This window comes from Corvus moneduloides, chromosome 3 (genome assembly GCF_009650955.1).
Source record: "Corvus moneduloides isolate bCorMon1 chromosome 3, bCorMon1.pri, whole genome shotgun sequence".
Classification (NCBI taxonomy): domain Eukaryota; kingdom Metazoa; phylum Chordata; class Aves; order Passeriformes; family Corvidae; genus Corvus; species Corvus moneduloides.
The window spans coordinates 91,726,416-91,753,598 of record NC_045478.1 but is presented as its reverse complement, the minus strand read 5'-3'; the positions used below and the strand labels follow the sequence as shown (position 1 = coordinate 91,753,598).

Here is a 27,183-nt window from a genome sequence, read left to right as displayed (position 1 = left end):
TAAATGCAGTAAAGAAAAAGAATGAACAGTGCTTGAACTGAAAATATATTCAGATATTTCAGAATGTATCTTAAAAAAAAAAAAGAAAATGAAAGGGGAAAGGGAAAGGGAAAAGGAAAAACAAAATGAATGCTTTATGCAGCCAAGCCATGTATAAATAGTGCACAGAAAAGGTATGAGAGGATGGCATGGCCAAAATATTTCCAAAAAGTTTCCTATCTATTCTTTCATTCAGTTGGAGAGAAATACATTTATGCATAAATATAACAATGACAGTTCTTTGAAATGATAAAACAATTTAAATCAAAGACCTTTGGAACCAAGGAGTTTCCTGATTCCTACTTTCATATTCAGTTCACATGTTTTTTTAGTCCTCAGGTAGATGAAAAATACAATTGATAGATATTTTGAAAAATAATTGCAGAGGATGGTGTCATGAAGGATATTCTCTTATTTTTTGCATATTACAGACTATGGTTCAGGTAAATTTTCCTCAGAATTTTTATATCCTCTTTTGCTATTGTGGAGAATCTCTTTCCCATAATAGGAAAAAGTAGAATAAATTTACAGATTATAAGCACGTACTTCTTTTCAGATGCCGTGAATGCCTAGTTCCAGAAAGTTTCAGTGTGCTGCTTATTACCTCACTACTTGAGTTTAAATAATCTCACTTGAGTAGATAAAGAACAATGAACTCAAAGCAACTATTCAAGGATATCACTAAAATCACAAGAGTACAAGGTAACACTGAGATATTTAGGAGATCTCAGCATATTATGAGGATTGAAATTTTTGTTGGGTTTTTTTGTTTGATTGGAAAGAATGTGTATGATACAGCTAGTCCAGTCTGACTCTACTTTGGAAAATAATTTGCTACCAGTGTTTTTCCTCAAAGAAAGACAGAAGTGAAAAAATCCCCTAACTTGTTTAAATCTGCAAAATGTGTGTGCTTGTTACTAAAATCTGTTCAGCCAAAGGCTTACAAATTAGTCTCTGGAAGCAGAAAAGGCCATAAAAAGAAAACAACTTGACCTGCTTTCCAACAGCAATGAGTCTAGCAGCTTGTAGGGTTGCTCAGAAGGCAATAAGCGATGGCCCGCACAGTGAGGCCTCGTCCTTAGAAACACAGGCTCCATCCAAAGCATCGTGTGCTGAAGCAGTGCAACACCTGCACTTCCTCCCCTTTTTGGGATCCCAATATGAGCTCATTTATAGATGAGGCAATTCAGCTAAAAAACTGCTTCTTTCCATATAATTATTTGATTGGTATCTAATGAAATTATGTATGTTAGTATCAGCTCCTGGTAAAACAGCACTGAAGAACACTGTTTTTCTGAACTTTGACATCGGAAATTTGCAAATAAATATGTCTGAAATCTTGGTCTAGTGCTTGATCTAATTCCTGAAAAACTTATATCTGGTAGGAAATCTAGAGAGAGGAGTCACAGAGGTGTCTTATGTAATTCTAAATTTCAGCTTATGGTGAGACATGAAGATTATTCTAAACAAAACCAGAATAAAGTACCTGAACTGAGTGAGAATGTTATAATTTGTATTTTCTACGTATGGCTTTACTTAATAATATCAGTGGAAGCTCCTGCCACAGAGGAGAAGGCAATCCAAAACATGTACTGGTGGTTGGGGTAGAGGGTCAGGGTGCCATCCATGGTGACTAATCGATGATTCTTCTGATGCAAATCAAGACAACTGCATTTCTCATTGTCCATCCTGTACTGATTAATGGCAAGGTAGAGAACAGCTGAGATTGAGAAGACATTAACATTTTCCAACAGAGCAGCCATTATTCCTTGCAAATAGCTATTCCACAAATGAGAGCAAAGCATTCACTAGAGCTGCTAGCTACAGTTACTCTTTTAGGTCAAATAATTGGTGATTTTTTTTCAATACTATTGATTTCAGATATGAACCCAGAATAGCCAAAAGTGACCAAAGCAAGCATGGTTGTGTAATACTGTGTGAATGCTATCCTGTAGGTATCACTCACAATCATGAAATTTCAGTTCAGAATTCAGCCTCCTTTGATTACTGTGGATTGTTGACTGGTAAGCTGTGCCCCTTTCAGTGCACAGACCTACTTGCCTTCCTCCCTTTCTTCAGAAAGGCTTGATATCAGGAATAGGTGGAATCAGTTTTTTAATACAATAGTGAATTTCTGCCACCACACTGGAATCAAATACCATAAAAGATTACATCTAACATCTGACTGCCAAGATAAATGTGTGTCTACAACAATGACTAATCTTCATTTTTGCAAGTGACATTTGTTTATTTAAGGCAGCCCACTAATCTCACCACCTTTAGAGCAAATCAGGAAGCTCTGACTTTCCATTACTTTTAGACTAGGAAAGGCACCTGTGATTAACAATTGGGAACAGTTCCCTCAGTCTGCACTTCTTGACCTTCTAGTTCATAGTGTTTCCACCTCCCGCATCTCAAAGCATAGGGCCCCTGCTTCCCAGGAAACTCAAAGAGCCCAACATCAGCAAGACAGAGCCCTCTGGGGGGCTTGCCCGGGGTAGCTGGAAGTGTTCTGCCAAGTGAGAAATTGGACCCTTTGTGGCTGAAATTAGACTGCAAATTCTTCAGGGAAAAGGGGGCTTTGCTTTAAAAGGAATCCTGGAACAAGCCTCTCTGTCACTGCAAAACAATGATGATAGGTGGATTAGGTAGTAGGCTAGAGAGAGATGTCATCACCAATCATCTGACTGCCTGTGAGGGAAACAATGAATAACACTGGACAGTTAAGGTTTCAAGTAATTGAAAGTATCTACAATGTAATGAATAGACATGTGGCAATGGTATCCCATTCCAGTTAGCACATCATTTTGGATAGCTGGAGTTCAGCTAACTGAGGTTGCACTACAAATGCATTATAAAGACTTTCCAGTATGCAGCTTCTTTAACTTTGGAAGTCTTTTAGATTCTTATAGCAAATTCACTGCTGTAGAACACAGGGGAAAACAAACAAACAAAAAACCCCAACAGAAACAAAACCCCCAATGTAATGAGTGAATCCAACCAACATATTAAATACATTAAAGTACAAACCTTCCTGCCAAGGCTGACTGGTCCGGGAGGCGAGATGTCTCTAAGACAGCTACAAATAGATCCTCTCCCACCAGAGCTGAAAAACCCAGCTGAGCTGGCCAGCAAAAACGTAAAGCAAACATTAATCACAGCAGCCTGCACTTTCCTTCCACTTGCAAGCTCTGTGTACAAGCAGGAAAAAGGAATGGAGACAGCATTGAAGGCAATTGGGCCTAGACTGCTCTTGTGCACTACTGCTAGCTTTGAGCTATTGCTAGCTCAGAGCCACTGTAATTAATTGATTTCTATTAATTCCCCCCTGTGAAGTTAAAAAACCCCAACCAAGCAAACAAACAAAAAAACCCTGAAGGTAAAACACCCTGATTGGACTGGTTTTCTTTAATTACATGGTAAGAAAGTTCACTGCCCCCACTTGGAAGAAAAAAGGCAGCAAGCACAGCCTCCAGAAGGACCATGAGCAAGATTTTAGTCTGTCAGGTTCAGTATTGAAATCTAAACCTCCTCTTCCACCTTTTGTTATGCAGACTTATGTTTAAAGACTGATGCTCTCATAGAGCATACTTGAGAAATAAAACTAACCAACAAACACACCACACCTTTTTCCTCCTAACATTTGTGGCCAGTAAATACATACTCTTGGTCTTATGTTCACTTCCAACTGTGTGTTTCCTAGAGCAGCAAAACTTTTCCAAGGCACCATTACTGCAGAAGTTCCTTGTTTAGAAGTTTCACAGCAATGATACAACTTATCCATTAACTTGGCCATCATTCTGCCAGCAACAAAATATTACTGTGATTCATCAGCCTCTGATTTATTTCTCCTTTACTGGTTTGTCAGAAATTTGAAGACCTTGAATGGAGAAGTGTTACATGGAAAATGATACGAGCAGGTGCTCCTCGCTTTCCAGTGCAATGTGGAACATTTCCTACAGACTCTGGAATAATGAACCACCAAGTTTTAAGACATCACTATTGTGTACTGTTATTGGTATTGGAAGACATCCTGAAAGACTTCAGCAATACTTTTTCTATTTTAAGCAACCTACAAAAGTTTTTAAAAACCTTAATGCAATTCCATGATAGTTGTTCTTTCAGCTCAAAGAACAAACAAGCCCCCCAAAACCCCCGCAGGCCCCAAACAAACAATAAAACAAAGAAATACCAAACATGTAAAAGATTCAAAATGGGACAGTGTACTATTTTAAGATGTTAATGTTCTCTTCAGAAATCACATGTGCGTACATTACTTATCAGAAAATTGTGCCATATCCATGCTGATAAAAATCCTTCCATCACTTATTCATGTTCTTGAGTAAACAGTAGATAAACACAAAGCTCAAATCAAGATGCAATTATGAACATGCACACAGAATTTATTGCTGAGGACAACAGTAGTACCTTCTTTTTGCTGCAGTAAATCTGCCATTTCTTCTCTGGAGGGAGTGCAAACATAGCCTCTCTGTTCTTGTCTGTGAGATCCAATTCATCCTGGAGATTGTGAAAAAGAAAAACAGAAAAAAAAAACGAACAGTCAAGAGCTGCATTGGTAACTTCTAATAAGTTGAGAGGTTTCTGGAATGTTTGACTAGCCTTCGATCAAGAGGACGTAGTGGCTCCCAAAGACTCCAAAGATTATTGGTTTTGTGATGATTTCCTCTCTACCTTGAGTTCTCCCTGTCAGAGCATAGCCTACAAAGAGAGGCAGCCTGAACAACTCCCATGTCAAACTCCCATTACTAATGATCAGTCAAGGATGGGAAGGATCACATGAAAGGGATGAAGTGAAAACCTCAAAGCACTAGATTATGTGACACAGACATTCTTTATGACACTTTCTTATTCCTTATGAGAAAGGCTAAAAGTTTCATACATCTTTTTTTCCTGGACAGCAGTACCAAATTGCTCTTCCACAGAAAGGGAATAGTTGAATTTCTCTCTCTTTCAGGCAAAGACCTCATCAGCAACCTACAGGTTGAAATGTTTTTCCAGATGTTTGTCCTCTAAACCACACAGTCCCCATCAAAGACATCCAGCATTTCAGACATAAAGGACATAACTCCATAGTGTCACGTCAGGTTGATCAGAGCAGCACATTAAGTCCCGGGTAAGTTCAGTAGAACACACCCTCTTATAGCTGAGCCAAGCTTACATTAGTAAAATGAAGGATAATGCTGTGATCTGGAACTGACCGCCAAATTCCACAGCTTCAGTTATTCCTCTGTAAAAGGTGTATAACAAAAGACTCTTTTTCTATACATGTCTCTAAAACTATCAAACCAGAGACTGCTACTTCCTATGTATAAATTCACTACTGACCAGAACACGGCTCCAATCAAAGCTGCCAATTTTAGGTGCTAATAAAGGGAATTAAACAAAACAGAATGGTCTTCAGAGCAAGCAGACTGCATGAGGAAGATGTCTAAATTAGAGTTTCAGTAATATAAAGAAAATCTTCCATTAATGTTTCAGTGAATCTGTTTTGGCAGGGATCTGGTTTTTTTCCCTGTATATTTGAAATATTTGGAGAAGGAAGTGTCCAGGGGTCCAATATCAAGATGACATTGTGGCACTAAAATGCTGCACACACAGATTCTGGCACCCACACTAACCTTGTCCAAGCAGAGACAATACCTCTTTAACTCAGCCCAACAATGGCTCATTTGGAAAGCGTTCAGGGCTGGGAAACTTGTGAAAACAGTGAGCAAAATTGCACACTGAGCCTGGTAGCGGCTGCTGACAGATTTAAAAGCCCATTGAGATTTAAGCTGCAAAAAGGTACAAAAGAAATGCAAACAGTAACAAGGCGAGGTCAGTGCCAGCAGCCCAAGGTAGAAGAAGCTGGAGGGTTATTTTAAACAAGAAGAAGTTTAAAGGGAAAAAAAAGAAATTAGCTGTGCAAAAAGAGTGCAAACCATGTGGAAATGTTTAGTGTGAGTTTCCAAACAAGGGGGCAGCCAAGCAAGGCAAGGAGTTTTATCCTTGCTATACACAATTAGAAAACTCAGGCCAGGATCACATTCTTGGGGGGAGAGGGAGAGTGAAACTACATGTAAGGCCTTAAGACAAGCAAAGGAATGCTGTTAGAGGTCAAGCATGTGGAAGGGAAAGGAGGGGCAGATAGGGAATCAGAAATGCCAGGTTTGGAAGAACCACCATTGAGGCAAGAATACACATGAGCTGTCTGGGCTCAGCCAAATTCTTAGAAAAAAACATGATTGTTTTATCAACCTGTTTAATAAATGATCTTACTTTTTTTTTTTTTTAAATACAGTGCAGCTTATTTGGCTTTCTAATCCTAGTGCTCTTTCTGGAGTCTGCTGGCAGATCAGACAAGCAGCAGAAGCTCTGCACAGAAGGTGTGCACTAAACTGAATGAAGATCTCAATCAATACAGTTCAAGACAACCATATCATCAAAAGAATGCACCTATTGACTAAAACCACCCTGAGGACAGGATTCTGACATTGCAGCTTCTAGACACTGTCCTGGATACTGGCAGTATCAGGGATATAAAGATAAACCTGCTTTTCAATGGGACAACAAGAATGTGCAACTTCCAGTCACATAATTTTGCATCCTGATAACATGACATGCTTTTCAGGACAGAGGCCAAGAAAGTTAGTTTGAAAGGATGGAAGATCTAGAGAGAAAATAGTGCATCCCACATTACTGTGACTCAGGAGGTTAGAGGAAGCTGAAAGAACTTTAGAAGTCATCACATTAGCTCAGGTAGCATAGTAACAAGGAAACTGTTCAGGGTTTCCAGGGATAAGGGGACACCAGAGGTAGACCCAAACACACCTGCCTGGAAAATAGCACACGGAAATAGGCTTACCCTTAATTTTGAAAGTTAGTGTTTGTCTTTGTTAGGAGGTAAAATGCTGGGTTCTAACCCCCAGATCAGATGGGCAGGTAGGAAACAGGAGTATTCAGCAGGGAATGAAACATCTCTAGAACGCAAAGCAGCAGTCAGGTTCCTCAACTCCCTTTCCTGAAGTTTTCAGCAAGTATTCTCCTTCACTGAGAAGAAGAAAGGAGTGGGAAGAACTGAAGAGGCCTGCATGTCCTCATCTACCCACACCATCAATCAAAACCCACCCTATAAAAAACCCAATAAATCCCTGCAAAATACAAGAGACATGAGACCTTCTTCTGGAACTCTCCAAATCATTTTACCTCTCCCATTCCCATTCTATAAAAGATGAACAAAAGATCACTGTGACTGCACAGGAAAACCATAGATCTAGCTAAGAAAGAAGACCCTGAATTAGGCAGGCTGTTTTTCTGGTCTGACCCAGGATCCTAACAGACCCTGGCACATAAGGAAACCTGCTGCCTTGGAGGGAAGCAGGAGGAACAACAGAAAAAATAAATTTCAGAAGGGTAATTTGGTTCATGAACCAAATTTGTCATTCTGACCCAATGACAGAAGCAGATCTATCAGCATACAGAAATTCGGACTGTAGAGTTAGCTCAGTGATGGCAAGTGGCTACTGAAAAAAGAAAGGAATTGCCAAATTTGGCAGGAAAGTGGAAAAATGACAAACTGAATGCAGTCATCAAGACTGGGGTTGGAGCCAGACTAAGGAAGCCAATGTGACTGAATGCCCAGAGAGCAAATGTAAAGGGCAAGAAAAAAAGGGTCAGTCAAAACAAAGCAAGGAAAACTCCCTCCTCCAGCACCTGTGCAAGTTGTCCAACAGAAACATAGTAAGTCCCCTTCTACACCTTGGATGGGCAGCTTGGTTCCAGCAATTCATGTCAGCGTGACCCTGCCCAATAGAGCTCAGCCACCTGGCTCTTAAAAATACTTGAAGTTACATGAAACACAGATTAAAAGGATATTTGCCAGGCTGCACTGAGGAAGATGTAAAGTATTCCCAGTTAATATTGCTTACATTTCTCTCCTTTATTTATTTCCTATTTTGTTTTAGTGGTAGTTAATTCAGCTAATTTCACTTTTTTGTGAGCATTTTATTTACTTACATAGATTGAATTTCAATGATAAAACATTTAAAAAGAACTGGAATTGGATTTGAGGTTCAAATACTTCCAGTCCACTTCTCAGGCCAAAAGAGAAGATGGCCTCCATTCAAAATGGCTACAGCCCAAGGAAATAAGAGACAGAGAGAAAGAAACGGAACAAGAAGGAGGAATGGGTAGGAAACATAAATCCAGTATTTTGCAGGATTTAAAACCACATTATGTCCCTTGTTTTTGGGAACGTTTATCAAAGCATGAAAGCTGGATTTGATGCTGGGCAGCCATCAGCTCAGTAATGATTCTCAAAGCTCCAGAAAAGCATTTCTCACCTAGACAGGGCAGTACTTTTTTTAGTGACACAAAATGAAATTAATAAAGAGAAAAAGTGAGATTTTGGTAATGTAGAAGAGTGGTTCACTTGCAGACAGACCCACCTCTCTGTTAAAGGAGAACCCTTAACACCTACCAACATGCCTGCCTCTCTGTAGGAGAAACCTCAAGGCTGTAAGTACACAGAGAATCACAGCTTCTGGACTCCAGCATCCCTTGATTTGAAGTCAGGATCATGGAGGCCAAGAGCCCCATATTTGGGATATCCGGACACTCATGGGAGGAGGTATCATTCTAGTTGTCCCAAGTCCATTGGCTGCTGGACTTACTGCTCATTGGGGAGTTTCACACTGACTTAAGGTCAGACAGCTGCTTCATTTTGTAAAATGGAAAAACCAACAAACCAAAACAACTAACCAACCAACCTTTGCAGTCTGGCGGGTTGTTTTGTTGTTGTTGATGTTTTGTTTTGTGTTCATGAATGTTTAATGAGTCATGCATAGCATTTCCAGCATTATGAAACCCAGACTCCTCATATGTTTACTGCAGGCAATAACTTGATTAATATGGGCATAACAAATATTTCGCCAGAAGGAAGAGGAGTTTTGCTTATTTTCTTATGTTCAGTTGGATAACTGTCTTGTTTTATCAATTTCTTATAATTTCAACTACAGAGAGTTGCATTACACTTTTAATTTTTACCTGTAGGTCACGGTTTCCCTTACTTACAGAGCTTTTGGGAGAATATCCTGTCTATAAGAATCCCGCCCCCCCCGGCCTGTGTTTCACATTTAATTGCTATTCTTATGACTGAGAGACATTAATGACATATAAAAGCATATTCTGATATTTTTAAGTTTATTTCTGCCTACAAACATATTCAGGCAATTATTAAAGCATTATTAAAAAATGAAATGTTTTGTCATCCTCAAATGGAATAGCTTTGACATGAAATCACCACAGAATCCAACACTAAGACATAATACATAGGCAAATAGACTTCAACACTTCCACTGTTCAGAGATGCCCATTTTGACTGTCTGATTACAGCTCTGTTGCACTGATTTAACCAATGGGTACTCACTTACTTGATGGGTACTCAAGCCAAAGGACAGCTAAATCATGGCATTAACAGGCTACATGGGAACCAGATCTTCAGATGGCACAAACTGGCAAAGCTCTCCAGAAACTCTACTCTCATTTGTTAAACTCAAAATGAAAACTTAAGAACTTCCAGAACATATGAGAGCAGCAGTTACCTGATCTGTGACCAGCACCAAAATTTACAGAAGGCTGTGTGAAACCCCACAAAATACAAAGCCACAGAGACGGCTCTGTAGACGGTCAAACGCTTCCCAACTCCCTTCCTCAAACAACCTGGCTGATTTTGTGATCCAGGTGAGTTAACATCCCTTTCAAGATGGTGAGAACAATGGTATTTGCAATAATTTTTTGTGCAGTTTGCTCCATCACAGCAGCATTATCCTTAATGGTTCTTTGTGACTCATCCAATGGGGCAAACTGAGACAGTGGGTATCTGGATGCCTTTACACACTCTATGACGAGCTTCACAATTTGAAGACTACTTATTTTAATAACTTGCTTGCAATGCTCACTTCAAAAATGTAGGTTCCAAGGGTATGTTCATTTTCACATTATACCTTGCACTGTATGAATTCTAGTTTAATACACTGCTCTTACCTTGCTTCTTGTTCATATTCCTATCCCATTTTTTTCTTTTTCTTGTACACATCCACCTTTTCTTTTTCCCTTCACAAATCTTTTTCTCATTCCTTGACCTTTTTCACCTGTCAAGTACAAATGCACTCTCCCTCATCCACCTCATCAATCATTCTCTCTCTGTCTCTTAACAGCGTCAAATCCACCCAACTTACAAAATTAATTATAATGTACTGCTGCCAGTATAAATTCCCCATATAGTATGATAGCTATTGCCTCAGGTTCCTTAAGGTCATTTATATAGATGTCTATCACCATGTCCCCAAAGAGACCACATTCCAGTTCCACCAATGCTCCCAAGTGGCTTAGCACAGCTGACAGCCTTGTGCTCTGAACGAATTTGTTTAAATCTTGTACGAAGTAAACAATGACTATGACACACCATGGGATGCTATCCAGCATCCACTGGCAGGCCACAGAGAAGGTACATGTTCATGTGCAATCACTTCGAGGGGATAGTTGATGGTGGGTTAATCAATACTGAAATGCAACTCAAGCAAACATGGAATAAAATGCACTGACATGCCTGGGACTTTAGAAGAAAGAGAAGCAGTGGAAAGAGATTGGGGCAAGGTTGTCAGCAGCACACTACAAGTTTTTGGAATAGAGAATCCTATCCAGCATAACTTCTACAAATTTAAAAAATGGACTGAGTAGGGCCACATTTCTAACACGTGACTGAAAGCTACGTTTTCACATTAACAACAGCCCCAGGAACATTTATATTTCTGTTCATGCTGCCTGCGCCAGGTTCCATGGGCAAATAACAAGCAGTTTAGTCTGGTGGCTCACAATCAAGCTGTGCCCACCAAAAAGGGAGTAGCAGAAATGCTCTCCTCATAAGTCCAGAGGCAGTTCTCCAAAAAGCTGTTTCAGAGATAAGTGCTGTGAATGAATAAAGTAATGAACTAAAATAATCTTTACTCAGATCTCAGTCTCTCTGCAAAGAACTTAGGAATCCTTCAAATAGAAGAGATAAACCTTCCCTATTTAATCACTGTGCCTACCTCCAGGGGACAGTATAGGATTGTTCCCCTATAGTTTTCCGTCCACTGCTTTGTTCATTCCAGCTCTCCAGGCTGACATGTAAGAGGTAGCCTGCTGGAAGGATGCTCATTTCCAATGCTGAGGAGGTCGATGAGACATTCTGAAAGACTGCCTGTCCGAACTGCCTGTGAATGAGGTTCATTTGACTGTACAAACCACCTACACTCCAGTACAAACTGGAGCAGTGAACAGTGCAAAAGTCTTTGATCAGTCAACAGCATTACCACCCACACAGCCAGCACATCTCCAGGTGAAACACACTGGTTGAAAGCTCCCCCTTGGGCATCTGATATATGTGCTAACTCCACAGATAACCCATGAAGAAAAAGCAAGAAGAAACCCAAAAAAAGCCAGTCCTTCCCCTCAAATTCTTCCATCTCATCCTAACCCTTTGAATTAAAAGCAGCCTTTGTAAACCACACAGAAGCACCACACTGTGAGAAGCATGTAACATTTTGATCAGTTTTACAAATGATAAGAATTAGGTGCATCGAAGTAAAACATCATTGAGTTTCCACGTATTTGCACACACATAGTATGTGTATGTGCAGATATGTACGCCACTCACACCTTGCACACACAAGAACTACACACATAAGGCATATCACATAACATCTGCCCATGCCCACAATGTTGTATCACTACATTTGTGCATTAGGAAACCACTGCGCACACGCGAATTGCTAACACAGCCTGTTGGCAGAGGAAGCAATGTTTACATCTCAGCTACCGCCACGGATCTGACTGTAAAGCAGAGAAGCAGACAAACAAAAGGCTGCGATTCCCATTACACTCTTTTTTCCTCCTTGCTTTTTCAAAAAAGTTGCAGCTTTAAAAAGCCTTCAGTACTAGGGGCCCAAATCTCTTGATTCTCAGTCATAACAGTACAAGACAGAAAGCACCTGATGTTTACATACTGAAAGATGTGTTTCTCCTCTACCCTGCCAACACAGAAGTTACTCATTCTTAAGGCTTAGCAGCAGCGTAAAACTTTCATCCATCAAGGGCACTGTTTTTTGGTGGAGAAATTCTTTACACAGAAAGTCAACTAACAGGCCTCCCTCTCACCCCCAAACACACCCCTCATTATACTGCTTTCTTTTTCCCTTCTTAATCATTGGTTAATTGCTTCCTTGTTCCCTGAAGAAGAGCTAAATCCTGTCCCGCTCCTACTCCTCAAAGTTCTCTGTGACTTGACAGCACACAAATACACATAACCAGCAAGGCCTATTGTGGCAGTCCCCTCTCACAGGCCACTTGAAACAGCATCTGCTGTTCACTTTTCTGTCCTTCACAGGCAAACCACATGCATGAGGCAACAATCTGCTGGGCCAAACAGAAAGAGAAAGAATGAGGAAAACCAGTACCTCTTCATGCAACAACACACACAGCTGTTTAGAGAGAGAAAAAGATCCAGACTCAGACACACACTCTCATATGCAGGGCTATAATACAGGTAGAGCAAGAGGGACATTACATGGATACAGAGGGGCATATGAGGACAGTAATGTAAAACAGCTGTCTATCATCACTGCTTTTGCTGTTAAGGTGCGCTGCATGTCCATGTCAGTGAATTTAAATGAGCCCAGTGAGCGGGACAGGGATGAAGACTGAATAGTCAGGCTAATGTCTAATCTAAAGCCCTGCTGCTGCAATTTAAGCCTATTACTTCCGGCCCTATCAACCACTAATGTGGTAAGCAGATTTTTTTCCTTCCTCTTGATAACAGTTTTTGAGGCTGTTAAAGACTGTTGTAATGTCCCTCCTCAGTCGCCTTTCTTGAGGCTAAACAAACCCATCTCTTTCAATCTTTCTTAGAGGCTATGTCCTCTGGATCTCTCGTTCCTCTTCTAATTGACTTCTGGCCTCCACCCGGTCAAAGTACATCTTTCTTGAATTGCACAGTTCAAAAGTGGGGACTCTGTTCCAGCTGAGACCTTACCAAAGCTGAGTGCAAAGTTTATTTCATGCATCTTCCAGACTGCACTTCTGGTTATATACTCCACATATTCCATATCGTCAATGACCTCTTTTTTCTTACAAAAACCCTCAAAACCTACATAACTTATGTTCACTCATGCTCAACTATAATCCCTAGATTTTTCTCTGAAAAATTGTACCTGGCTGCTTTCCATCCTGAATTACCAGACTTGCTATTAAAAGGAGTTTTAACTGTCTGCATTGAATGCCATCATTTCTTCACACAATTTTTCCACCTTATTTTAAGCTTATCTTTTAACATACCCGCAGTATGGATATGTGCCTAGTGACACACTCTAGAGAGATGTGCTGCTTACTGGGGGCTCATTCTGGGGATATCACTGTGAGACTACCAAGCCTCGTACGGTCTATTATCCACTGCTGTTGTTTCATGTGGGCACAAGTGATATGACCAGGAGCAGTCTGAGGAGCATCCAGAAGGACTACAGAGCTCTGGAAGCTGTAGTAAGGGACTCTGGAGGGCAGGTAGCTTTTTTGTCAATTCTTGTGGTCAAAGGGAAGGGATTTTAAAGACCAGTTCAATCTGGTAAATCAACTAATGGCTACAGGACTGGTGCCACAGCCATGTGTTTGGCTACTCAGATCAGGGGATTCATTTTGAGAAACCTAGTCTGCTGGGGCTGACAGGGTCCATCTGTCAGAGAAGGTGAAGAGCATCTTCAGTTATCATGCTGCCAAGCCTGGGAAGAGGGCTTTAAACTAAAGTTGCTGGGGAAGGGGATCCTCAATCCATCCACTCCTACCAGTGGGGATGGATGAGGAGCTGACTAGGAGCTTATGGGTCAGGATTAAAGGGAGGACAGGCACAAGTGACATTATAGGGGGAGTCTCTCGTGGGCTGCCTGAGCAGGAAGCCCTTCTGTGGCCAGACAGGAGCAGCCTCGCAGCGGCAAACCCTGATCCTCCTGGGGGACTTCAACCACTCTGATACCTGCTGGAGGGACAAGACAGCAGGGCATAAGAAATACCAGAGTTTCCTGGATTACACTGATGATAATTTCCTAATAGATGTGCTCTGTATTTCACCATCCAGTCAATTAAATGAAAACACCAAACAGAACTCCATCTGTAATACCACTCCTTGATAAATTTTTTCACTGTGACAGATTACAAGTCCTCTAGTACAAGTGATAAATTTACCTCCACATTGTGATTACATACATGGTATAAATGCTTCTCTCAAACAGAGCCTATAGTATCAGTAGATATAACACTAAATAAAAATAAAATCTGCTGTTTCAGCACAGTGCCCATTTTCCAACCCTTATTTCCTTTCCTTCCCCTCCCCTCATTTCCTCCCTCCCTTCCCCCTCCCTGTGCCAGGGTTTGTTTTTCATGCCAAGGTCCTCTAGCTGAGACCCCGTATGGGAAGGTAGTTGTGGGAAAGGTTATTAGGAAACTGCCGTCTAAACTGCTACTTTTCCGGCTTCCCAACCCTCTCCTTCCCTACAAAGTCCTCTCTGTTCTGTTTTAATACTAATGAGTTCAGAGGAGGTTCCTAGGCTGGAGCAATTCACAGTTTGGACTGTGCCAAAGCACACAGGCACACACCTCTTTGATCACTTCCTGCCCAAACACAGTCCTGCTGGCTCAACCTTCAAAATGTGGGCTGGGGATTGATGCTGCTGTGCCAAAGGCAGGCTGAATTTCCAGGGGCGCCAGTGCCACCTACTCCTCCCTCCCAGCTTTATCCTCTTGTGTGCATCCTATTTGCCATATGCCCCTATAGAGGAAAACAAGGGTAAGTCAGAGCTTGGCTGACCTTTAAATCTCTGATAAAATATTACGTAAAAGGGCAGGAGGAACTGCGAGGTTGGTTAAGAATTTAATGAGCAAAATTAACATCTTGTTGAGTTTTGGTTGTGCAGCTTAGAAACACATGCTCAAGCTTATATGCAGGGTAAACTCAAAGGAACTCCAGTAAATCAACATCATTTTTGGCAGAAGTTCAGGTTTACACAGATAAAAGCAAAACCAGAAGCTAGCTTTAGTTCTTCACTTGCTCTCTGAGTTATTATTCCAAATTTGGTAGTGCAAACCAGAAATCAGAATGCCCCTAACTCCATTAAATTGAGTGGACTTACACCAGTGGAAAATATTAATTAAATAACCTCTTTTAAATTGTAGAAGACTAAACCTCTCAGCTTAACCACTTCTAACAGTGACTCACTCTACAATCTACAGCACAGATTTCAGACACAAAATAGACTGAGAAGTTTATCAGTCTCCTTTTCACTATTTGTTAACTTCTACTTCAATAAATAGATTATCTGTATTTACTACTAATCAGTCCAGACCAGCTAGAATATCATCCACATATGAGGCTTCTGTTATCTCCTCAGGGTCGAAGTGGAGGAAAATTCCACAATTCTCTTCCCTCACATAAACAGAGTATTTCCATGTCAAACAGTGAATTGAAGGCATGACATTATATTTGGTTATTCACTCACACCCTGTCCTGTCTCATTGCTCAAGTATTCTGATAATCAGAACAGAAACTACTGCACTGACATCACTGGGCTTAAGAAAACACCAGCTAAGATGTTTTTCTCTCAATGTTTCTAACTAAAGAAATAATCAGAAATGTTCACAAGATACAGCAAAAAGAATAAGAGAAGAATGAGCATGTGCCTTGCATTGTCTACTAACAACAAATCATAATTGCATTTACTATCTAGTTAAGCATTTGTAATCCCAAAGTTCTCCCACATCATTAATGTATAAGCCAACAACTTCACACCAACCAACAAACTCGTGCAGCTGTTCCTCTCTATTCAAGACGCAATGCTGAAACACAGCCACTAAAGCAATCCCAATGGATTTTCCATGACTCAGGGATCTCCCTGGACACCTTCCAAACTGAGAAACTGCAATCTGCTTTCCCCTTGTAATTTCCTTTGGAGAAGTTATTCTTCAAGCCTCCACCTAGTAAACCATCGCATAACACTGCTGTGCACGCTGCTAACCTTTTCCAAAGGCTGTTAGTGTGGGCAGTCTTGCCCTTTATGTGGCCTACAAATGATGGGAAACTGCAAAATTAAAAGACGCCCTTAAGTGTTTTTAATGTAAAAGTGCATAGAATATACAAAGGTTGACTAGGGCCTCTTTGCATACACCACTGCACCTACAGGAAGGCAGTAGAGTCTTGCATCAGATTGTCCCTAAAAAAAGAACAAGTAGATAAGAGCAGAGCAATGTCTATGACAGGAGGCAGTGATAGAGATTTGCTCCCAAGTTCTTCAAAAACAATAAATTTGCCACTGGAAGACTCCTGTACTGCCTATAATGTACATGTGCTTCATCTTTTCAGCACCTTTTCAATCTGGCTACAATGCTGTATCAAAACTGGCTTAAGAAGCATTACTATTCCCTGTGTCACACAAGGGAACAAACTCACAAATGCATGAATTTAGTAGTGTAAACTGGCAGGGGTAGCTAGGAAAATACAATGTTCTTGAAAGGTTTTCCTCCCATCAAGCTTAGAGACAACAAGGTACCTAATGTTAAAAGCTTGGGGTTAATGCTGTTTCAGTGCCAGGTGGAAGGCATCTGTCTGTACTTCCTCAGAGTAAAAAACACAAACCAGAGCAGCTGTGGAGGCAGTCCGGTGTGATGAGTGACAGAAAAAGCACCTTCTGACACTTGCTTTCCATGTGCTGCTCCCACTTGGTGCTGAAGGATGAACAGAAGGACCTCTCCTGTATTTAGTGACACCAAAAGCTTCCCCTTACCTAGTGTGGAGGAAGGTGCCAGGAAACTGCTGACCTGAAAACCTTGTACCCTAAAAAGGTGCTACTCCATCCACCTCACCTGTAGCACCTTGTGCTCCCCACTTTGAAGTCTTGCACACCAGGCAAATGACAAGAAGAGGTCATTTCCTTTCAACACTGAAAGAGCCCCCTGAACAATAAACAACCTTGAGTACTGTTTGAAGATAGAATCCACCTATCCACAGAGACATGACATAATTACAAACCCTTTTCCCCTACTCTCCTTCAGGCTGTATGATACACTACCTGAGCAATGATTATATCTGATATAAACTGTTACTAGGTGAGCAACGACAGAAACTAATCTTAGTCAACATATTAAACAGATGATAATTCATGATTGTTATCTTCTTCTCCATTGAATTATCTTATTTTGTTAACAGTTCCTCTTAAACCCCAGCTACAGTCTACCTCCCTAAGGATAACTACTATCCAGCAAGACACATCCCATCCTGTTTCTCAACCTTTTCCCTTCACTGGAAAATTTCACTGCAAAATTTCACTGCTTCCCCAGCTTCAGGTGAGGAATTATTATAAATTACTGCAATTTTATATATTGGATCTGGCTTCCCCTTTCTTGCTGACATCAGCCTAAGTATCAAAACAGACCTCCTACAACATCTCAGATCCAGCCCCTCCTCTATGAGCTGCATAAGAAATAGACATCTGTCAGTCAACCTCCCTTCTTCACCGTGCATGTTCATTCACTTTAAAAACACAGTCAAAAGATTATCTTGGCCTAGCATTCATCCTGTATCACCTCCATCTTTGCAATCGGTCTTCACTCTCCCTTCAGCACCACAGTTACTTCATTTGTTGTGTCTTTTTCTTCAACACTTTGGAAGACACTGTTCCTCCTTATCACAATCTCCTGTCCAGTTGCAATCTGGCCAACATGGTCCTTGCAACACATAGTACTTTCCTCTTGTCATTTCTCACAGATGCATTTCCAGGTGGCACCTTCTCATCCCATATTACCTTTCTTATCTGATTTATAACAATCTTTCACCTTTCCTTAGCAGACCAAATTTAGATTCAAATATTCTCTCCAGAAGGTGAGGGATGAGGTCTTAATAATAGATTTCTAAGCCATCAAATACAACTCTGAAAATCATAAAACACTAATAAAGAGAATTAAAGGATAGAAACCACAGAAGGGCAGGAATCATACTCAGAGAAGCCATTCCAAAATGTTGAGGCAATAGGACATCCCTGTAATGCTGCTGTTTATGCTATTTCTAATGAAGAGAGCCCACTCTAAGTCAGCAGGCAAAGTGGCAGGAAATATATGAGAATGGTGGTTCAATTCTAGGAAAAGGGTAGAAAATTGTCTATTCTATATCCATCCAAGCATAGCTGGAAAAGCTCCAGAAAGCTGAAATAAAGATAAGTTAATTTGATCCTTCCAGCTAGCTAGTATGACTCCTGCTATCAATATCATCTGTGTTTTATCACTTCAGCAGCCCTCAGGCTCACCAGAAAGTTGCTGACTCTTTGTTATAGCCACAGTGGAACACAAAAGCATTCAAATATTAATTATGCCATACTAAGGAAATAGGCCAGAGTAGAGCTTTATGTTATTTTTTCTTTTTATGTTACACTGCTTAACACTTGCAGATATGCCAAAACATGATAGTATTATCAAATCAGGTGATGCAGGTGTTAGAAACGTGTGGACACAAGATTTCTGAACATCAAGCCTTATCCATGATTTCACGGTTAGAATATCATGACAGCTCCCAAGCATTCAATAGAGGAAAGAAATAAGATTGACAACTTAGCACATCCATCCTCTAGTGGTAGATCTGTTCTTTCCCCTCCTGCATCCCAAGCTACGTATCTGTCGTGCTCCCAAAATCCAGTACTTCTCCTCTTTTGCCCTGGATGCAGTACATGCATTTCCCTGCATGTTCCCATGGAACAATAGCATTACCCTGTTAAAAATATGTAGTCCTGTGAGATCTTTCTCAGGTGTTTCATGTCTACTGTTAAGCAAATCATTCTCAGAGCACACTCAAACATTCCCTTCAAGTATTCCAACCATGACCACGACCCTTCCCACTTTCCAGAAAGGCAGTCAGTATGCTCTCCTTGGGATATTCAGAAGTCAACAACCACCACAGATGCAGAAAATACCACACAGGCCACAATGGAGTCAATGGAGAACGATGTAACTCTGCTACTGTCTTCAGTGAAACTGAACTGGTTTACATTGGGTACATCTGTCCATAGTAAAGCAGCAACATCTAAAACACAATGTATGCCTGTACAAAATCCTTAAAACTACACAGCTACTTTGGTAACACCCCCAGCTTCTTCACACCCAAAATCTCGCACGTAAGACAAGGTCTGGATTTACATTTGTTTACACAACCCTACTGATTTCAGACATGGAGTGTGAGACCTGGCTCCCATCTCATGCTCCTCTCACAGCATCTGTGTCTCACACATTTGCAGCATAGTGACTGCTGCTTCTTACACAGATGGTCAGGGAGCTGGGAGCTGCCAACCAGCTGCACCTACTGGAAGGGAGCCTAAAGTGAGAAAGTGCTGGTGCTGCACTCAGTGCCATAAGCCTGTCCCTATCATAGGAATCAATATGTAGGTGGATACCTGAAAGGGGAAGCTGTCTCTGCTACAAAGCCTAAAATACAATACTTCTTATGGATTTGGACTCAAATAACTACAGAAAGCTTCTTGTAGTGGTATGTGCATTAAAATCAGGGACTTGTGCACATATATTGCATATGGGACACATGTAAAGCAGACCCAACACTATGAAAAAGCCTCTCTGTCGAGCAGGAAGAAAAATAAGAAAGGTATGGAAATGTAATTTTCCTGTGTGGAAAATTAAAAAAGAAAAGAGGTATCCTGAGTATTTACAATCTTGGACTGTGCTGGACATAAAGGAACTCTGTCCCTAACTAGACAGATTTTGATACCATGAAGAGCTTTTACCTCCCAAGCCCCAGCACCCTTTGCTTGAGAAATCTTAAACCACCCAGTTCTTCTGCCATTATTATAACAGAAGACAAGTGCATCTGAGTGCATGAAAAATATTCATCTGACAACTATAAACTAACCCAAGAGAAAGGAAAGTTTTTGTGGCCTGGACGCCATCAGTGAAGAAAGTGATTTGCTGCCTCAAAGCTTTGCTTTTTCTCTGTTTTCAGATACAGCATCTTCTACTCAGAGGGTGATGCCAAGGCTTCTTTCTGGATATGAGCCTCTTGTCAGGAAAATTCTGCCTTGGTCTCATCAGCAGCATTTTCTTACAACCTCCACTGGTGCATCCTCATTAAGTGCAAGAAAGGAAGTAATAACTGGGGTGGGGATTGCAGCTGTCGAGTGCGTTTGGCGTTACACTTCCTGACAGATTAGGTAGATTAATTAACTATAGAGAAGCACAGAAGGGATGAGGGATGGGCACACAATTAAGTAACTTCCTCCTATGGGCAAAAGAGAATAGAGGGACTTTTAAATCGTAGTTGCATAGAAATTTGCATTGAGCAACAACTCAAAGCTGCAGGCCTGTCAGAGGCATAGTCTGAACCTATGATTTACATGCAGGGCAAGGGACACAGAAAGTAAATCCCTGTATTCAAATGAACCCAGCATTGGGATAGAATGACTCAAAAGACTAATAATAAGACTAACTAAGAACCTGAACACTCAGATCTTGGTAACATGCCTGAATTTAAATGAGAGTAAATACAGTTATCAATACACGACACATGTTTGGGGGCTGAAGCAAGGACCTAACATGCATGTCTTTCTAAGTCACAATCTTTCAATGAGAAAATAAGACTTAAATAAGCTTCAGACATAGAGGATACTTTTCTGGAAAGGTGTTGCTCCATACAGAGAGCCCAGAGACAGAATAGGCAACTCTGTATCTCTGCTTCCCAAAAAATATTACAAGAGAGCTGGAGGAGAAATGGGGAACTTTGTTCTTCCAGCTCATCAGCAAAAACCGAGAAACACAGCTGATGCTGTCAGCTAATGTTCCTACACACATTGACATATTTTGTCTATATTCACATGAAAGATCACAATGGAAGCATTTCTTGTACTTTTTACCACATAAATACTCTTGCAGGTTGAAGAGCCAAAAAAGGGGCCTCACGAACACTGCCACAGCTAGGACTTGGCAAGCTTGAGTGGGACGGGTGATATATGGGAGTACTTATTCAATGTGGTGAAGCCTAGTTTTCATCTGAGGTTTATGTTGTATCCATTACACTAAATGGTCTGCAAGGGAGAACGAGGCATGAAGGGAAGTTGCTACTTCTAAGTCAGCTGTTTGCAGTAGAAACCACTACTGCAGTTATTTAGGTTTGGACCTCATCTCCCCGTGGCTGTTGAAGGTATGTTATCCAGTGTGTGCCAAACTGATGCCTTGCTCAGAAATTGTTTTGCTTCCTTTGATGAAATAAATAAACAAATTCCCAGATATTTCCATGCTTTACTCTTTCAACATAAAACTCTTTTCCTTCCTTTTCACATCAACTTTCTCTCCTCTGGGAAACGAGACAATAATCACAGAATTTTACTCTCTTTTAAGGTAGAGAAGGAACAGATGTAGAGAGATTTCAGAGAGTAAGCAAAGAGCAGAATTTTCCCAAACTTTATGCTACTGGTGATGTCATCCAATGCTAATAGAAATATGTCTATGGTGACCCCACTGTTCCTTTGCCTCTGTGCTGAGAGCCCAAGCATAGATCCCAGTCATGTGGATGGCTCATGTACGCAGAGAACACTAGCTACTCCTTTCAGCATTCTGGCACTAAAGTGCTCACAAATACTAGCCTGGTATGTTGAGAAACCAAGAGAGCAGAGTAATATACAGAACAGCAGCAAACACTGCACTACTTCCACAGCTCTATTTCAGGGCAAGACCAAGACACTGATTTACTTAGGAAGGGATTAGTAGAAAGTGCGGAAAAACCAACAGAGATCCATGTGGTGGAGAGGACAAAGTAAAAAGGCAAGAACAAAAGGTACAGTAAAGCAACAGGTATCTTGCTGTAGATATCCTCCTTCCTCAGGTGACCCAAAGCATTGAAAAGTTCTAGTCATGGTTACAGAAGCTATCAGACTGTTCAGAGGATACAGAGTTGCTGCCTCTGCTGCTTGGACTCTCCTGCCACATCTCCACCTCATATTTTTCATCTTCATGGGAGTTCCTCTGTACAGCTCTTATTCAAGGAGATTGAAGGAGAAGGAATTAACATTACTCTTATTTTCTCTCTTCTCTTTACTAACACCACTGCCATTCTTTCCAGCTAGATTCCTGAGCTCGTTCATCTTTAACTCAGAAAGTGAGCCAACTCTGATGCCAGAAACCACGGTTACTGTTTCAGTCATGGTTCCCAGCATGGGCTGAGGGAAGGACAGAAACCTTTGTTCAGCACTCGCTTCCATCTTCATTTAATTGCACTCAGGCAATATTACGGGGAAAATATGGGCTTGATTTCCAGTGGTCTTATTGTTCAGGAATACACAGCAGTTCCATATGCATCTTCTCCACAAAATCTGGGAGTTTGCAACAGGATCAGAATGCTAGATCTAGAGAGAGGAGAGTGTATGCTGCCTCACCTGAGCAGCAACCTGACCTTTAGATTTTATGCCAAAAGTATCTATTAAGTTTTTTTCTGGAAAAGCCTGTGAAGATGGTAAATAGGAATATGGACAAAAAGATTTTGTGAACCCATAAAGTCAACAAAACCCCTTCCTTAGGGACTCAGAGAAAAAAAATAAAAAAAAAAAAAAAAAAAAAAAAAGGAAAAAAACCCCAAACTAAAAATTAAATGGGTTCAAATGCAACGTAAGAGAAACAAACCATGACAGGGAATTCCAGTCAATATCCCACCTGAGCTAAATGTGAGAATGCTTCAAGGGCAGATAAGACCACAAAAGTATAACAGTAAGCATTTTTCACATCTTCCCCAGTATAAGAATCTAACGTGCTGAAGGTAACCCATTCAAGTTTGGAGGATATAATGACACAATCAACTTTGAAAACAAACTCAAAAGACAACTCCATTTCTCCCCCAAGGACCTTGCATCTTAAAATACAGAATCTTGCACTCCACCTTCTCAAATACCATGACCATCTCACAGTCACTAAAAAAATAAAAAGAAAAACAACAAAAGCACAAGTGCTTTACACTGCTCTTTCCTCTGTGCTAGCATTCTCCATGTTTTTCTGTTTTTTTCTGAATTGCCAGCATTTAAGTCACCCTTCTTGGTATGATCTGAGTTCCAATCTGGGATCAGGTTGCTGGTATAAGAGATCTAGATGGCAAAATCTTTAGTGTCAAGCAGTGCACCATCTTTAATCATCAAGAAGAGTCCAGGATTCTAAAAATGAGCAGAAAGCATCAGAATCCACTGTGACAAGAATACACTGCTGCTAACAAATATGAACAAGGACATAGAAAAACTGTTCCATGAAAAAGTTATTTCCCTTTGCCTTACAATAGTTCTTCCAGATTCTTCTGTAGTTCCTGATCAGTCAATAAATCTGTACAAGGAAAAACGTATTTTCCTACCATAGATATTTTTGCCAGCAGGCACAAAACCATTTTGGAGCCTGCCAACAGACCGCCATCTGTAGCAGCACTTTACAGTGCTGCACATGGCAGAATGGAAGCAGAAGTGATGATGGTCACATCAGCCAGTTTTACAATTTTTGAGGTACAGGACCAGCCCACACATGCTGCTTCCTAGAGCTTCTCCCTCTGCCTGTTCGTTGAAGGGGAGATGCTAACGCCAGCTGTTCTGTCCTCTTTCACAAAAGCGGCCTTTGAGGGGCAAAACTTGGGGCCACAAATATTTTTATTCTCTTTGTATTTTGTGTATCTAGACTTTGATAAGGACTTACCTGTACTGCTACCACCGCACTAATCCCAAGGCAGTCACTGCCAGCAGATGTCCTGAGAGCTGGTACATCATCTCCTGTCTTAGCCCAAACCAAATCATTCCAAATCACTATAGGCCACAGTCTTCATTCAGACCTATTCCCTGCACATGTTCCCAATGGAATAAAACAAGATAGAATTTGGGACCTATCAGCAGTAACTGTTTCTGTTTAAATTTTCTAATTGATCAGACAAGGCATAAACACAGCATCCAGCTTCAAGTAACACAAAAGCCAAGGATCCATCCTAGAATTGTTTTTCTGGTTGAGTGGCAAGAAGAGCAGGCATTTCAGCTGAAATCAGCATCAGCTTATCATCTCACAGTCACTGCCTTGGTCAGAGTCCAGTCAGGCAGCTGCCATTACACAGTTGGATGGTCTGGGTGTATCTCCCAAACGGAGCAGCTCGCACGTATCTGCCTCAGTCTGGAGACTACACAAGCAAGTTTGAAAGCCTGGAATGGGTCATGTGAGCCTGATGCCTCACGAGGCCTCCTAGACACAGAGACTGGACAGGAGTAAAAGAATAAAATAGGTATTTATTTGAAAGGCCTTCAAAGGTACACCCTGGGAGCCAGAGGCTGTTGCCAAAATGGACCCCAAGATGGACGACAGGTCATGAGTTCTTTACACCTTTATAGGTGTGGTCCATTAGCATATCAGGGTTAACTCTCCAATTAAAGCTTCAGTTCAATGATGTAATTTCCCCTCCGCTGGCCCCCTTAGAAGCTCTTTGGATTATACTTTTTGGGCCTAGAATGGTCTGGGTGACCTTGGAGAACAGGCCCAGAGAGGCTTTGTTATGTCTACCTAGCACAAGTGAGCAGAAATTATCAAGCTACAAGAAACCTCAGAGTTACACTCTAAGCAGTACAGAATCAGGAAAATAGAAAAGTTAAAACCTAGGCATCAAGCCCATCACAAATAAAGAATCCTGACATGTTCCTAATTTCTTCCCCTTGAAAAATGGACATCTCAAAATTCGCTTTTCCTGATACTAGTTTAAGGACAAGGACAGGAGAAGAGGACATGCTCCTGGTCCTCAAAATGCCAGTTTTCCTCAGAAAGCAAGGCAGAAACATACTGAATATTTACTGGATTGGAAAATTTGTCACAAGGGAGACTTCTCCAGCACAGCTATGCTTAGTTTTCTTGTCATTAACTCTTACATGGGAAAATGCCCCACATTTTAACTGCAACAAGGGAAAAAACAAGGCTTTTAAAAAGTCATTCAACCACACCAATGTTTCATTATACCCTTTGCAGAGCAGATGGCAAGATGAGGCTATAGCCCCTGGGCCTGCTTCAAGGAGCTGACACAAATGCTCTTCTCACTACAGATCTCAGATGATGTTGGTGTCATCATTTCACTCGGGGATTTGGGTCAAAAGGCTTTACACTCAAATCTGGTTTTTATATAGTACAGGTGCACCCAGACTAGACCTTAAAGGATAAGCAGCAGGGAGCTAGCACACAGCACAGAGCTCTCTCAGGCACTTCCAGGTCGCTGATTTACACTGGTGCATTTACAGACTGAATCTTTCTAATCCAATTAAAATCTCATCTGAGCTGTCAATACAGATGTAGCCTGTTTTATTTTAGTGTCTCATAGAACATGCATTAATCCAGACCTGTGGACAAAGTAACCCTTCTAGGCAAATTCTGCATTTTGCCAACCCAGTTTCCAGCCCAGGTTCTCTCACACATAATAGTGTGAGATATAATAATAACTTACTCACACATAAAGCCCTTAACTGCTCTCATGTTACCTGTCTAATCAGGAACTCCTATGGACATGCACTGCCATCCTATCTGGCTGCTTTATAAAAATGTGTGATGTACACCATTAACCTTCTGAAAAATAGCACTTTTCTCTCCCAGCTCACTTCTCATGCAATGATGGCTGGGGTGCTATCGTTAAATATAAGAACTGAATATGATCTGTTTTCATTTCAATGGCTTCATTTGTTTGAAATGCATATGCCAGTTACAAGCTGTCAGCACATTTAATAAGTTATAGCATAAACCAACAACTCTCAAACTACTGTGGCCAAAAATTTTTACAGATCATCACATATACTTGTCATTAAATTTTGCACCAGAAACATTATAAATTATACTGTTTAATAGACTTCCATGAGGCAGCTGTGAGCTGTTTTGCCACAAGCAAGCACATGGAACACCAGTATTTGCCAGACATAAAACTAGAAGTTAAAAGCATCATTCATACCACCACAAACTCTCAAACTCCTCATAAAACTGATACCCTTCTCAATAAGCAAAACCCAGCAGCAACTCAAGCAGGTCTTTCACTGTGACCCGAAGGTAAACAAGTTCAAGGTTTAGCAAGCCAAGTTCAGGAGCACAGCACATCTGTTGGTGACGTCTTCAGGAAGGCTGGTTTGAATGCTTCAATGGATCTGGGTATTGGAGAGAGATGAACTTTGATACAGCAGTTCAAGCTTTGCATGTGAAAACCAATAGTTAAGCAGCATCCAGAAATAAATCGTCAGCAGAGCAGATTACAGATTATACTCTTACTCTTGTCACCACATGGAACTCTCCAGTCAGACAGCTGCATTTTCTAAGAGGAACTCAAGCAGTCTCACACAAAAAGCAAACTGACCTAAATATAGACCCAAATTTTGTGAAATATTTCCATAAGAGGAGATTCCCCATTTGCAAATTACTTCGAAGCAAGTAGGCTCTCTTCTGCTGCACACATTATTCTTCCTGAAACAGCTGCAAATCCTATTGACTCCTTTCTGTGCCCCTGCCACAGAATACTGACAATGCTAATGGGTGCTGGGGAAGCGAAAACAGTTAATGGAAAAGAATTCCATACCAATTTACTATGTACACAGAACACAACTTTTGACTGAGGAAGTTCTTGAGCTGAAAACTGTTAGAGGGTTGGAGAGTATCCTGGAAAAGACCACCCTATGGCCACAACTTACAGTCTCCAGCACCTTGTATTTTCCCCTAGCCATCTGCTTTAGACCCCATCTTGAAACTGGAGCCTGGGCTAGGTTGTCAGACCACCGATCTGACAAACTACAGCTGTCCCTGTATTTGGTACGACATACTATAGTTGGCCATATATTAACCTCCAATTGAATATGCAAATTATATGGTTATCTTCATTGCTATAGCATTTCAAGGCTATGGCCATGGACAAGAATCTATTGGGCTAATGTTAAGTATAAGCTAGAAAGACTATTGGCAAACTCCTCTGATGCTGAGATCCAATATTTTCTGTTCTATTCCTCACTTCAGTTGCACTCCTCAGGCATACATACACTTACAGATGTCTTGCTTTAC

At 41.0% G+C, this 27,183-nt stretch overlaps 1 protein-coding gene across 6 annotated transcripts in view; it reads right to left on the bottom strand.

Moving 5' to 3' along the window:
* DAAM2 (dishevelled associated activator of morphogenesis 2) overlaps window positions 1–27,183 on the bottom strand; it is a 205,449-nt gene that overhangs the window by 93,937 nt on the left and 84,329 nt on the right. For all 6 annotated transcript variants that reach the window (XM_032102750.1, XM_032102751.1, XM_032102752.1 and 3 more), the window contains one exon: window positions 4,468–4,557. In XM_032102750.1, coding sequence (XP_031958641.1) covers window positions 4,468–4,557 — 90 coding nt within the window. The remainder of the gene's footprint in view (window positions 1–4,467; window positions 4,558–27,183) is intronic.